We start from the raw sequence: 13,867 nt of genomic DNA, 5'->3' as shown, positions 1-13,867 counted from the left end.
CTTTTGAGACTACATAATGAGTCGTATATAAATACCGGACGTATTGCCCCTCCAGTGTCAGTATCAACTCGTGACTGCCTCACGAGTGTTGTTACCGGTGACCCTGGTCACATCACAACTTAATTTGAATCATCGATGTTAGTACTACACGACAAGAATCACACGACATACGCAATTTACAAATTGTCAATTGAAATTAAACAAAATAAACCAAACTAAATTAATAAATTAAATAAAACAAACAAAAAAAAAAAATTTATACATCAATTTTTGTGTGTGAATCATGCAGCTTATTAGTTTAATATTATTTTTTCTACTTGGAACAATAAATGCCGATGAAGAAGGTGAAATAATACAGCCAGAAATTGAAATATCTCTTGGAAAAATAAAAGGATCAATAATACAATCAAGATTGAAGAAAAAAATTTTTTCATTTCGAGGGTTGAGATATGCTGAGCCTCCATTTGGTCAACAACGTTTTCAAGTAATTTTTTTTTACCTTTATCAATTATATTTTATTTTTAATTCATCTCATCCGTTTTATATACAATTATTATATTATTTTTTTGATCAAAAGATTTGTAAATATACAGCTTTATATAACTTGTAAAAAAAAAAAAAAATTGATTGAGCTATTGTCCTTGAAAGTGAGTGACGGTTAATGATCTTGTTATGGATTGTTGTATACTTAAAAAAAATGTTTATTTTTTTTTTTTAATACTTGTTTGATCATTTGAACATTGATCAGACTGGTACAAAGATGATTTACTATGGTAATTTACAACAATTGTAAGTGATTCATTTAAAAGTCAACGCACCAAACCACGACCTCGGTTTACAAACGTTGATGTTAATTCTATTACGAAATTATATCCGGTTAAATATTTTTATCAATAGATAATTATTATAAATTAAAATAAATACTATAAGCTTTTATTATTATTAATATAATAAATAATTTCATTGTAGCAAGCAATTCCAGCTAAAAAATGGAATGACACATTTGATGCTTCAGAAGAGGGACCATCTTGTCCTCAGCCTGGAGGAAAATATCAATCTGAAGATTGTCTCAGATTAAATGTTTATTCAACAAAAGTAAAAAAAAAAAATATAATAAATATAATAATTTAATATAGCTAATTGTAATTTAAAAAAAATATTTTCTTTTACAGCTTTCAACGAAAAATGATATTGTGAAAAGACCAGTTATAGTTTTTTTCCATCCAGGTGGTTTCTATGGTTCATCAGGACAAAGTTTCATTGAAGGACCACAATATTTTATGGATCAAGATATTGTTCTTGTTACAGTTAATTATCGACTAGCATCTCTTGGTAAATATTTTTAATTTAGAAAGAAATTTTCATTTGAATAATTGGATGTTTTTTTTCTAAGGTTTTTTTAGTACTGGTGATTCTTTGGCACCTGGTAATCTTGGTCTTAAAGATCAAGTAGCTGCATTGAGATGGATAAAATTAAATATTGAAAATTTTGGTGGTGATTCAAATTGTGTTACAATAATGGGTTACAGTGCTGGTGGTTGGAGTGTATCACTTCATCTTGTATCACCAATGAGTAAAGATTTATTTCATCGTGCAATTGTCATGAGTGGATCAGCAACATATCAAAATTCATTACCAAATGATCAAAAAAATTTAGCTAAAAAACAAGCTGAGCTACTTGGTTGTCCAACAGATACTACTGGAAATATGTTAATTTGTTTAAATACCAAAACAACTGAAGAATTTGTCAACACAACTAAAGAATTTTTCGTTAGTTTTTATTATAATTTTATTATTTATAAACAAATTAATTCATTTAAAATTATTTAAACCTAATTTATGTTTTTGCTTTTTTTCTATGAACAAAGGAATGGCATGGTGATCCAATTTTAGTTTGGTAAATTAATTTTTTTTCATTATGTTAATGATAATTTAATTTTATTCGATTTATTAAAAATTTTTTTTCGATTAAATAGGATGCCAGTTGTTGAGCCAGAAGTACCAGGAGTTGAAAGATTTCTTACTGGACAACCTGCTGATTTAATACGTGCTGGAAAATTTCATCAAGTGCCACTTATTGCTGGAGTTACTGAAGATGAATTTGGTGGAGTTGTTGTTTGTAAGTAAATTATAAATTTTATTTTTTACTATTTGTCTTATTAATTTTGTAATATTTACAGCGGTTATTGAAGATGCTGAAAAAGGTGATGATTCAATATTTCAAGATTTAAATGCAAATTGGAGTACAATTGCACCAATAAGTTTTTTATATGAACGTGATACACAAAGATCATTATCAATAAGTGAAGAACTTTGGAAATATTATATGAAAAATAAACCAATTGGTCCAGATAATTATCAGGGTCTTGCAGATGTTTGTAGTTAATTTATTTTCTATTCTTATTTAATTTGAAAATTTATTTTTTTAATATTGACTTATTTTTACTTGCAGCTCTATGCTGATGGAGTTGTTGGTTTTTCAGTTCATCGACTTGTCACACTCATGTCACAAGCAAGCAAAGAACCAGTTTATTACTATAAATTTTCTTATAAAGGACAAGAGAGTCATGTTAAATGGGCAAACAATACACCATATGGTAATTTAATATTAAATTTATTTTACTAACGTCATGTTTTGAAGATAAATATTATCTTTATATATTTAAAATATTTATTTTTCAGGCGTAGTTCATCATGATGACCTTCTTTATTTTTTTAACGTCAGTTATTTTAATTATTTCGATGAAAATTCAGTTGAGACACCAATTGTCGAACGTATGACAACAATGTGGACAAATTTTGCAAAAACAGGTATACCATTACCAAAAGATAATAAATTAAATTCAAATATTGAATGGATTAAATATAATCAAAAGAAACCAGCATATTTAAATATTGGCAATGAACTTGAAATTATTATGACAGGAATAAATACAGAAAGAATGAATGAATGGGATAAATTATTTCCATTAAAATCACTTCCTGGTTCTGCATAAATAATGCAAAAAAAAAAAAAATTATCATTACTACTTGTCTTGAATTAAAAGTAAATTAAAAATAAATGTTTTTTTTTTTTCTTTATTGTATCAAAATTAATAATTTTGATTTATTGATATTTAAAATATAAAAAATAATTTGTATTTTTAGAAAACAAAAAAAATAATGTTAAATTTATTTTTAAAATTATTTATTATTGTAAAATTTATATCATTAAATGTCAAGCTTTAAAATGTGATTAATATTATCAATTTTTTTTTTTTTTTCTTTTATAAAATAAAAAAATTAAAAAAAAATTATTCATGACGTTTTTATCTCATTTAAATTCTTGGTAAACAAGATACTTAATGACCCCTGTTTTGATGTATTTTATTACATTATTATCTCATGTAAAAATAAAAATTTAAAACACAAATATTTTAAAGAAAAATATAAAATTAATAATAATAAAAATTGAGAATACTAAAAAACCCCTGAATACTATGAATACTAAATAAATAAAATATTTAAATTTTTGGATCAGTTGATTTTAATTGAACAATATTTTCACTGAGTTCCCAAAACTTTTTAGCATTAGTATGATTTTTAATGGATTGTGATAATCCATACTCACGACAATCAAGATAATATTTACCAGTTACATTATCAAGTTCATCAGAAACAGCAAGATGAATTGTTGTTTGTGCACCTTGTTTTGGTGTTTTAAAAAAACCTTTGACAATAATTTGTAAACCCCATGATAATGGAGCAGGTACATTTCTCCATATTCCACTGTCAATAAGACCTGGATGAAGACAATTTGCTGTAACACCTGTTCCTTTAAGACGACGAGCTAATTCCATGGTAAATACAATATTTGCATATTTTGAAACGTAATATAAATAAGCTGGTAATGTTGTTGTTGGATTTAAATTATCAAGATTCAATGAAGCTAATCGATAAAGTTCTGATGCAACTACGACAATTCTACTTGGTGCTGATTGTTTCATCAAGTCTGTTAAAAAATAAATTTTTAATTTTCAAAATATTATTAATAATAATTAATTTAAATTATTTTTATTATTTAAATATATATTTACCAATTAGTAAGTGAGTCAAAAGAAATGGTCCATATTGATTTGTAGCCATTGTCATTTCAAGACCATCATCTGTTGTTTTTTTTTTAAATGTCTCAGCAGTACCAGCGTTATGAATTAGAACATCAAGACGATTTTCTTCACGATTTATTTGTTCAGCAAATTCTCTAACTGATTTTAATGATGATAGATCCAATTTTTTAACAATAATATTATTATTTCCAGTTTCTTTTACAAATTGATCTGAAAGAAAGTATTTTATATAAATTTTTGTATAAAAAATTTTGTAATTATTAAAAAAAATATTTCTAAATAAAAAGTTCATTAAATTATACTTTTAATATTTAAACAACATCTAAATATAATTATCCTAAAAGTTTTAGATTTTAATTTTAATTATTTTTAATTTTTTTTCAATTTTGTATTTTTTCGAAATTCTGTACTTTTTGCCAAAAATCATCAGTAGTAAAAAAAATATTTCTAAATTAAAATTCATTGAAATTATACTTCTAGTATTTAGACAATATCTAAATATAATTATTCTAAAAGTTTAAAAAATTAATTTCAATTATTTCCACTCTTCATTCTTTAAACAATGACCGAACGAGTAAAAAGTCTGCAGCATCAAGTCAGTCGAATGTATTGTTCTTTTTCTAATAAAATAAAATCATAACAGATAAGTTGATTAATTTCTAAAAACTAATCACTAAACTGTGAAGAAAATTATCTGTATTAATTTAGAAACTTTATGCACTAATTACCTGTTATATTTTCTAATCTCTTTTTGATTGTAATATTAATTAATTATGATTTATCAATTTTTTTTTTTTTAAATTTACCTTTCAAATTTTTAGCAGCTGCAACATTTCTACAAGCCATTATTAATCTAGCTCCTCTATTTGCCAAATCAAATGCTGTTTCTTTTCCAATACCGGATGTACATCCAGTAATTATAACTGTTTTTCCATTCATCTTTTTTTGGCTCTTACAAACACCTGTCGTCATGTAAATAAATATTTGAAGTAGCAATATAAATGATATTGCTAAAAATGCAACAACAGCAATTGCAATACAACAAATTGAAGTTATTCCAAGGAGCATCATCATCTAAAAAAAAGAAACAATAATTTATTAATTTAAATATTTAAAAAAATTTCTTAAACGATAGGGAAAAAAATTCCAGGTTGACTCAGTCAAGGTAATCGAGTTAATCTTTTTTCTTTTTTTAACTTTTAGACTTTGTTCGAAATAAAAAAAAATTATAACTATTTATTTATTCATGTAATTGTTTATAAAAAAAAAATATTGTTTTATATTTTTTAAAAGAATGAATAATTTTTTTTTAATAAATTAAAAATGAATTGTTTAATTTTATGTATCATAAATTTAGTTGAAATTTCTTTAAACAATTTAAATTATTTTTAAATTAACAAATAAATATTAATAATTTTAGGATACTATTTTATGTTAAATTGAAAAAAAAATATTAACTTACTGTGAATTTATTTGATTCGAATGTTCATGGAGATGTTGATTGAGAAAATTCTGGCTGGATGTGGTTCGTCTTCTTTGAGTTTACAACAGCAAAAGTTAACATTGCGGTACTTGTCTGGTATTTTATTCCCCCACTTTTAAAACTTGTTCATTTCTTTTTTCATTATTTTTTTTTTTAACTTCAGCTTGCTTCTGCTTACGGTGAAATTTTCAAGTCTCAGCATTCACCTTGAAACCAAGAAATTTATTAATAATAAATTAATTAATATTAGTAAACTTAATATCTAGATAAATTTATAATTTTAAAATTTTTCTTTACATAAATATATTTTTAACAATAATCATGACTATATGTAATTTTTTTTTTGTATAGTAATTTCCCTGGACGGGTTTAATGACACTGAACAAAAATAAAAATTAAGGACAGTGAAAGTAAAACTTTTTGAACATGTAAATAAAAAAATAAATTACAGTTCATTTGTTAAAATATTTTTATTAGCTGGTGGATTTGTTGGATAAAATTTTAAAGAGTTTCCAATTTTTTTTTTTTTGCTTTCATTGACAAAAAAAAAAAAGGAATTTAAACTTCAGAATTTGATATTGATCAGTTGCGAAAACAGATAACAGGTTTATTTTTCGACTTTGATTATTTTCAATAACAATTTAATTGCTAAAGGAAAACAATTAAAACTTAAAAAAAAATTACAATTAATTTGCATAATTTTTTTATAATTATTATTCATCTTTTATTCATTATCCTTTAGTTTGTATTTGACTCATTGTAATGACAAAATTAGTCTACCCAATTAAATTCATCCAATTAAAAAAAGTGCCATGATAGAAATAAAATTACTCTGATAATTATCCAACGTAATATTATCAATAACTAATGAGTATAAATATTTCATAAATAGAGTTGAAAAATTATTAAACAATAGTTACATTTTTACATTAAATAAATTTATTTTCAATGAAATTTATACAATTTTTATTGACAGAATAAGAATATTATAAACAATAGATATCAAGAATAAAAATAAAAATTGTAAATTTATCTTTAAATAAAATAAAATAATCTATTAAATAAAATAATTATTTTTTGGATATTTTTTTAGCGTCATTTTAAAGTGCGTTATTTCATTAATATACAATTAATCTTTTTAAAAAAAAATAAGTCAATAAAACTTAGCGCTTTTTTTTTTTCTCCTATATTTTTTAATCAATCAAATATTTGAATGCTAATTTTTAACAATAATATTTAGCTGTTTTACTATAAAATTTAATTATTCAAAAGAAAAAAATTTATACTACCAAGTATTTATTAAATTCATATAATTATTTATAATTTAAGAAAAAAAAATTGATTAAATTAATTTACTATAATTTATTATACAACTATAATTAAGAAAAAATATTCATGGAAAAAGTATTTATTCTGCCGAAGAAGAAAAATTAATTTTTTTAAAAAAAATGAGGTATATAAAATAAAACCTCAATAATGAAACTAGTTAATTAATTATTTGTACAAAGACATTAATTAATTATCACATTGTCAAGACTGCAGGATGGTGTCTGACTTTAAAAGTTTTTTTTTTTTTTTCACCTTGGAATGGTGAATTTTATAGCATTAATTCAATTTATTATAATATTTTGTTATTTATTTAATATTTAAATTTATTTAACACGTTAAGATTCTTCATTTTCTTGATTTTCTTGTTCACTATTATTATTATTATCATTATGTATAAGCATACCATCACGTTCATCACTGTCTTCATCACAACTACTACTACTACTAGCACTACTATTACAGCTACTGCTACAACTTTGTTGTTCTTGTTCATCAACATCATATTGATTATTAACATCATCAACTGAACGATGTCCAATTTCTTCATCTTTTTTTTTATCATTATTATCAACTTTGTATAATATATCATGACACAATGGACAACGATCTTGTACATAAAGCCATTTACGTAAACAAACAGCATGAAAATAATGATTACAACTAGTAACTTTAGCTGTTTTCATTTCTTGATAACATATTGCACAAACATCATCTAGCAAACGTAATTGTTCTGTTTTAGCTTCTGGTAATGAATTAATTTTATTAACAGCTGTACGACGTTTCATAAATACACTCCATCCAGCTTTAGCTTCATTCCATATATTAAAATATGCATGTATACCCATCATAATTGCTCTAATAGCACCACCAGATTCAAATATTAATATCCAAAAACCATTAAAAAATAATACAATACCAAATGCAAATTCAACAGTATTACCAAATGATTTAATCATATAAACACAATCATCAAGTTGTTCCCAATATGTTGATCTATATGCATCAAATAAAAATAATGAATATATTGATAATGAAACAATAACTTTAACAATAACTTCAATACTAAATATTGATACAGCTAATAACCATGTACTTATGGTAAATTGTGACCATAAAAATATTAATAATATAGTTGGAAATATTATTAAAAATCCACATACAGATAATGCACGTATATGTCGATGAAATGCACGATTATGTGATGCACTTAATGACATTAATAATGGATTAACAATATTATGAACAAAATGTAATACAGCTGTAAATAAAAGACAAAAATTACGACATAAACGTATTAGTCGTTTTTCTTTATCAAGTGATGTTAAGCCTGTTTGTAATGCAAGTATATAAAATAATATTGCTGATACAGTACCAATACTTTTTTCATCTTCATCTTGTGTTAATAATATCCATTGAAAAAAACAACCAATATAATGACAAATATATGATATTATACTTGTCATACCAAGTACAGCAATTAATGTTTCACAACCATTAACAAGTAATGTTCTTAATATCATATATATTGTTAATGTTTCATCACCATAATGATTATTAAGTATTTGTATAACTTGTTCAATAACACGTAACATCCAAAATGTACGTAATACATTTGGTACATCTAAACGTATCCATTCAATTTCAGCAAGTGCTGATAAACCAAAATTATTTATAAAATTATGCGTATTTTTATAACCATTATGCATTATTTTAAGCATGACAATGCTATTGTACCATAATACAAATTTACATATTAATAATGGAAGTAATGCTGCGAAGACTGGAATATGATGGAGGACATTTGTCTATTCAAACAAACAAAATCAAATATTAATTTAAAAAAAAAAAAAAAACATATTTAATTTAAATATCAACTTACAGGTAATGGAGTAATTGCTAATATTGATGGAGCCAAAAAACTTAGAGCCAATAATTTTTGTAATATTGGATATCTTGGTCCAAGATGTAAATAACAAAAAAAAAATCCCAACACACCTTGAAGTAAATAATTTTGTATAACAAGTATACCTGGACCATAATTAATTAATTGTGAATAATTAAGACCTAATATATCATCAAGTATACTTGTTTGTGTATCAAATGAGCTAACATATGTTGTTATGGCTTTAATTGTACTGACATTTGACCAGTATGAAACAAATATTGTACCAATTGATATGAAATATAAATAAACAACAATAAGATGTTTTGTCCATAACATAAATGTGTACAATGATGCAACGATACCTGTTGAATAAAAATATATTATAGCTTGTATAAATTAATATGAAATAGATAAAACTTACCAAAACAACAAATGAATATTTTAAATATTGCCAATACATAAGTTTGATAAATGTATGAATTAATATTAAATTGTTGAAATAAATATGGCTCTGATGATACAGAAGCAAATGATTCAACAAATAAATTTTTTACACCAACACCACTATTTAAAGTACTTTGAGTTTCATTTAATACAACTGTATTTATTGGCATACCAAGACTTATTCTTAATAATTCATCAATTATAAATAATAGTGGTACTCTCATAACCACATTTGCAAAACTCATCATTCTTTCTTTCAACAAATGATTATCCATGATTATTTTTTTTTAATTTACTCGAAATATATTTCAATCAACTTGTTGGTAGATTTTATATTCATTTAGTTTTTTATTTTTATTTATTTTTCACCTAGTTTATTCAATTACTGCATTGATTATAACTACAAGAAAAAAATAACACAGTTTATTATTATTTTTGAGTTAAATATTTTACTTAATTCAATGACGTAAATATTTGTATTAATTATTAATCGAAAAAAAAAAAAATACAATACCAATTAGATTGCTGAATGTTGTGTCGATAAAACTTTTTTTTTTTTTTATTTATTTATTCCTTTTTCTTTTGTTAATTTGATATTGGAGTATTTTTTTTTTTTATTTTTTTTTTGACATGTTTTGATGATGATGCTTTGGTGGATTTTTTCGATTTTTTTTTTTCGATTAAATATGCTTGAGATTATAATTAAAATAATACAAAAAATTGATAATGATTAACTTACGATATTATGATAATTTTTTAAGTGTTATTGAACAATGTTGGAATTTTTTGCTTCATCACATCCTCTCATTTACAAATAAACACACTTCTTATCACACAAGTCACAATATAACCTCAAAATAGACATTATGACGTGATTTTTATTTTTTTTTTTGCTTTGTTTTTCTGGTTTTTTTATATGATTAATGTTATTTGATTGTTTCAGCAGTTGAAGGTGACAATTCAATGTATCAAAGACATGTATTTTTACTGTCGAAAAAAAAAAAATAATATATGTTTGTGATTACACACTCTTAACAATAATAATAAATTATAAATAATGGCGACGTCGATTTGTAAATTGAGCTTAATATATTACCATTATTACGATTATTTATTTTTAAATATATATAAAAAAAATTATCGATTTATTGCCTTTATAAATAAATTAAAATATCTAATTTTTATAATATAAAAAAGAAAAACATTTTGAATAATTAAAAACCGTTTGCAAATTATTCGCGTTTTTCTTTTTTATAATTAATTTCGAAAAACTATCTTGTAATAGTTTTTTGCTGATACGATTTAATTAAATAAATTAGTAAAAACAGTATCATGTACATGACAATATAATTAAATAATTGAGTTTATTTAAATGTGTTAATTAATATATTAGCAGAAAAAAAAATACCGAATCCTATGTAATTTGCAAATGACGACGACGTTTTTGAATATTCAAAAAAGCAAAAAAAAAATAATTTATGTACGAGATTATTAATACTAATAAAGCAATTAAATAATTTGTCATTTTATTTTATTAAATGACGTATTATATAATTTATAATGCTAGGTTGCAATTTCGTAATTGAATAGTCTAAAAAATTATCAAAAAAAACTTTCATAGTGTAAATGATATTTTTTATTTTATAATTATTTAAAAGATCAAAATGTCAAGATCAAATTATCTTATATATAATTAATATTTTACAAATAATCTTGTTGATTTAATAGAAATTTTCATTATAGTTTTAGTTTGAATAGATCATCCATGAAATTTATAAGTGTCTTGAAAAAATTTATAGATTTTTAAATGACATTAAAATTTAAAAGAAAAATATAATTGAAATTTAATGTTACAATCATAATGGAAGATTTTATAAAAGCTGTAATTTTTTTTTGTCTAGTAGAAATGGCATTACTTGAGCCAGTTCCTGATTTAGTTATTGGAAGAACAATGAAAGATGTTGAGGGTGCTGAATTTTATGCAATTGACGTGGTAGAAAAAAATTAAAAAATTAAATTGTTAAATTAGTAGATATATAGATTTTTTTTAACAGATTGGACTGGGTGAAATGATGGGGTATAAAGTAGAACAACACAATATAACAACTACCGATGGATATTTATTAAAACTATTTCGAATACCTGATAGCCCAAAATTATTAAATCAAACTAAAAAAAAACCAGTTGTATTTCTTGGAAATGGAATGGCAGCTACATCAGACGTTTGGTTAATTCGTGGAAAAAATAGAAGTTTGGGTAATTATTCAAATAATATTAATTTGTTTATATAATAAATTAAATGAAAAATATATTTGAAAAAAATAAATCATTTATTTGAATAGTTTGATTTTTTTTTTTTTAACGAAATAAATATTAATTTGTATGAAAAATAAATTAAATATTTAAAGTAAATAAATGATTATTTGTAATTATTATTACATAAAAAAATTGAAAAAATAAATTTAATATTTATTATTTATTTAATAAAATGTAGTATGAAAATTTTTTGAAATTATTATAGAAAAAAAAAAGTCAAAATTCAAGTATATAAATTTTTGAAATTTATTTTTATAATTTCAAATAAAATTTATTAACCACAAATAAATTAATATTTAAAAAAAAATAATTTTCATATTTTTCATCAAATAAACAATTAACCTTGTAATTTAATTTCAAATAATTTATTTTATTTTTTGTTAATTAAATTTTCATTTATCTTAAATAAATATATTTTTTTTAATCAAATTAATTAGCAATACAGCTAGCTGATGAGGGATATGATGTCTGGATGGCAAATTATCGTGGTACCACATATGGACGTGCTCATGTAAAACTATCACCAGATGATAGAAAATTCTGGGATTTCAGGTATGAATAAACTTGACTAACTAAAAAAAGCTAACAATAAAAAATAATGTTTCTTTAATTTTTTAAAAAACAGCCAGCATGAAAGTGGTATCTATGATTTTCCAAATTCAATAGACTACGTTTTAAATGTAACAAATGAATCATCATTAACTTTTATTGGTCATTCATTGGGAACAACAACAATATTTATAACTTTATCTGAATTACCACAATACAATGATAAAATTAATTTACTTATAATGCTTGCACCAGTGTCTGTTTGGACACATCAATCACCACTTAGAAAATTAGGTCCTGTATTTTCAAATATACTTCAGGTAAATAATTATAAATTCATTAAATATTCATCATACAATTATTCAAACTAATATTAAATATTTTATGTTCTTTATATTTGTAGAATTTATTAGAACCAAATGGTACAATTGAACTTATTCCACAGAGTTCAGCTCTTCCCGCACTTTTTAAACGTATATGTTTTCCAAATAATATTTTTGACTTGTGTTTTCTTCCTTTTGATTTACTCCTCGGCAAAGATCACTATCAACTTGACAAAGTAATTTTTTATAAAATACATTTTAATATAAAAACCAATCTACTTTTAATATAATTTTATTTTTACAATTTCATTTAGAAAAATTTTGTTGCCTACAATTGTCATTATCCAGCTGGTGTATCTGCAAAAATGATGTATCATTATTTTCAATCAATGGAATCAGGTAATCAATATTAAATATTTATTCAATCAATCATTCTGTAATAATAATTTTTCCTATTTTTAATTTACAGGTAAATTTCGACAGTGGAATTTCAACAATGATTTTGATAATATTAAACATTATGGACAATCTGAACCACCAGAGTATAATTTAAAAAATATTAAATCACCAATGATAATTTTTTATGGTATGTTTTATGAATTTAATAATTTAATTAATATTTAAAGGTTTTAAAATAAAACAAAGTTGCAGTAAAATTAAAAAACAACACAAATATTAAAAGCCTGATTCTAAAATTGAATAGAAAATTATATTTAAATGTTTTTTCTTTGAAGGCAACACATACTTGTTGACCTTAATATTAATAATTAATTAAAGAGACTATTTTTCTTTTTTAAATAGGACACAATGATCCTCTCTCTCACATAGAAGACATTCGTGCATTCATCAAAAAAATATCAAGCAAAACTATTTCCGAGCCAGTTCGTTTCAAGTATTTTAATCACATTGATTTTGTAACAGCAATTGATGTAAAAAAACTTGTCAATGATCGTATTATTTCACGACTAAATCAATTTAAAAATTTAAGTCTTCCATTTTTACAAGTGTAAATAATTATTGTAAATATTATTCAATTAAAAAATGTACATACATAAAAACAACTAAATGTTTTTTTATTTTTTCTAGTAATTATTGAATTCTCATTAACAGTTTAAATATCATGATGAATCAAATTGCATAATTATAAATAAATATATGCAAAGTGTTCAATCATTAATATTTTTCTCATCCTTGATTATTTATCTGAGAAAAACGTTAACAAATTTAGTCATAAAAAATTTTAAATTAGCATAAAAAGTTGATACACTTTTCTAATGTTTATTAAATAATAAATTATGTAATAAAAATGCAATTTTCTACAATGTCAAGTTACTGAATAAAAAAAAATAATCTATCATCTATTTCATTTATAAAAAAATAGATTGTAAATATTTATTATTCAAGGATAAATTATTTCATAAATTGCAAAGAA

General features: G+C 22.8%; 4 protein-coding genes across 6 annotated transcripts; 2 read left to right on the top strand and 2 right to left on the bottom strand.

The window, feature by feature from the left end:
• Positions 1–47: 47 nt before the first annotated feature.
• Positions 48–3,434, top strand: LOC122859324 (esterase FE4). The gene is made up of 9 exons (XM_044162802.1): positions 48–484; positions 970–1,095; positions 1,173–1,332; positions 1,394–1,770; positions 1,869–1,897; positions 1,977–2,119; positions 2,181–2,374; positions 2,453–2,597; positions 2,683–3,434. The coding sequence occupies exons 1-9, from the start codon at positions 284–286 to the stop codon at positions 2,994–2,996; spliced, it is 1,689 nt and encodes a 562-aa protein (XP_044018737.1). The 5' UTR covers positions 48–283; the 3' UTR covers positions 2,997–3,434.
• On the bottom strand, positions 3,293–5,701 carry LOC122859332 (retinol dehydrogenase 14). The gene is made up of 4 exons (XM_044162809.1): positions 5,569–5,701; positions 4,913–5,180; positions 4,077–4,316; positions 3,293–3,991 (listed from the first exon to the last, which is right to left on the bottom strand). Exons 2-4 carry the CDS (start codon positions 5,178–5,180, stop codon positions 3,504–3,506), a joined length of 996 nt encoding a protein of 331 aa, XP_044018744.1. The 5' UTR covers positions 5,569–5,701; the 3' UTR covers positions 3,293–3,503.
• Positions 5,702–5,976: 275 nt separating this feature from the next.
• LOC122859323 (protein TRC8 homolog) lies at positions 5,977–10,274 on the bottom strand. Of its 3 annotated transcripts, XM_044162800.1 has the most exons (5): positions 9,987–10,274; positions 9,225–9,647; positions 8,798–9,165; positions 8,291–8,723; positions 7,018–8,176 (listed from the first exon to the last, which is right to left on the bottom strand). In XM_044162800.1, exons 2-5 carry the CDS (start codon positions 9,520–9,522, stop codon positions 7,254–7,256), a joined length of 2,022 nt encoding a protein of 673 aa, XP_044018735.1. In that variant the 5' UTR covers positions 9,523–9,647; positions 9,987–10,274; the 3' UTR covers positions 7,018–7,253. The 3 variants fall into 3 exon arrangements, with proteins under 3 accessions (XP_044018733.1, XP_044018734.1, XP_044018735.1); XM_044162798.1 differs by having other exon boundaries at positions 5,977–8,723; XM_044162799.1 differs by having other exon boundaries at positions 6,509–8,723; positions 9,762–9,993.
• Positions 10,275–11,153: 879 nt separating this feature from the next.
• LOC122859771 (lipase 3-like) lies at positions 11,154–13,550 on the top strand. Its single transcript, XM_044163455.1, has 9 exons — positions 11,154–11,240; positions 11,302–11,503; positions 12,001–12,115; positions 12,189–12,432; positions 12,516–12,671; positions 12,750–12,834; positions 12,905–13,014; positions 13,329–13,422; positions 13,522–13,550. The coding sequence occupies exons 1-9, from the start codon at positions 11,154–11,156 to the stop codon at positions 13,548–13,550; spliced, it is 1,122 nt and encodes a 373-aa protein (XP_044019390.1).
• Positions 13,551–13,867: the final 317 nt, after the last annotated feature.

The sequence above is a fragment of the Aphidius gifuensis genome, linkage group LG6, assembly GCF_014905175.1.
Source record: "Aphidius gifuensis isolate YNYX2018 linkage group LG6, ASM1490517v1, whole genome shotgun sequence".
Taxonomy (NCBI): domain Eukaryota; kingdom Metazoa; phylum Arthropoda; class Insecta; order Hymenoptera; family Braconidae; genus Aphidius; species Aphidius gifuensis.
The sequence above is the reverse complement of the archived record's forward strand: the minus strand, read 5'-3'. Positions and strand labels throughout refer to the sequence as shown.

Coding starts and splice junctions, on each gene's coding strand:
- LOC122859771 (XM_044163455.1), top strand. CDS start 11,154: ATGGCATTACTTGAGCCAGTTCCTGATTTAGTTATTGGAAGAACAATG. Junction 11,241..11,301: donor AATTTTATGCAATTGACGTG/GTAGAAAAAAAT, acceptor TTTTTTTAACAG/ATTGGACTGGGTGAAATGAT. Junction 12,116..12,188: donor AGAAAATTCTGGGATTTCAG/GTATGAATAAAC, acceptor TTTAAAAAACAG/CCAGCATGAAAGTGGTATCT.
- LOC122859332 (XM_044162809.1), bottom strand. CDS start 5,180: ATGATGATGCTCCTTGGAATAACTTCAATTTGTTGTATTGCAATTGCT. Junction 4,317..4,912: donor AGCTGCTAAAAATTTGAAAG/GTAAATTTAAAA, acceptor ACTTTCTTTCAG/ATCAATTTGTAAAAGAAACT. Junction 3,992..4,076: donor TTTGACTCACTTACTAATTG/GTAAATATATAT, acceptor ATTTTTTAACAG/ACTTGATGAAACAATCAGCA.
- LOC122859324 (XM_044162802.1), top strand. CDS start 284: ATGCAGCTTATTAGTTTAATATTATTTTTTCTACTTGGAACAATAAAT. Junction 485..969: donor TTGGTCAACAACGTTTTCAA/GTAATTTTTTTT, acceptor ATTTCATTGTAG/CAAGCAATTCCAGCTAAAAA. Junction 1,898..1,976: donor GGTGATCCAATTTTAGTTTG/GTAAATTAATTT, acceptor TCGATTAAATAG/GATGCCAGTTGTTGAGCCAG.
- LOC122859323 (XM_044162798.1), bottom strand. CDS start 9,522: ATGGATAATCATTTGTTGAAAGAAAGAATGATGAGTTTTGCAAATGTG. Junction 9,166..9,224: donor AATATTCATTTGTTGTTTTG/GTAAGTTTTATC, acceptor TTTATTCAACAG/GTATCGTTGCATCATTGTAC. Junction 8,724..8,797: donor TAGCAATTACTCCATTACCT/GTAAGTTGATAT, acceptor TTGTTTGAATAG/ACAAATGTCCTCCATCATAT.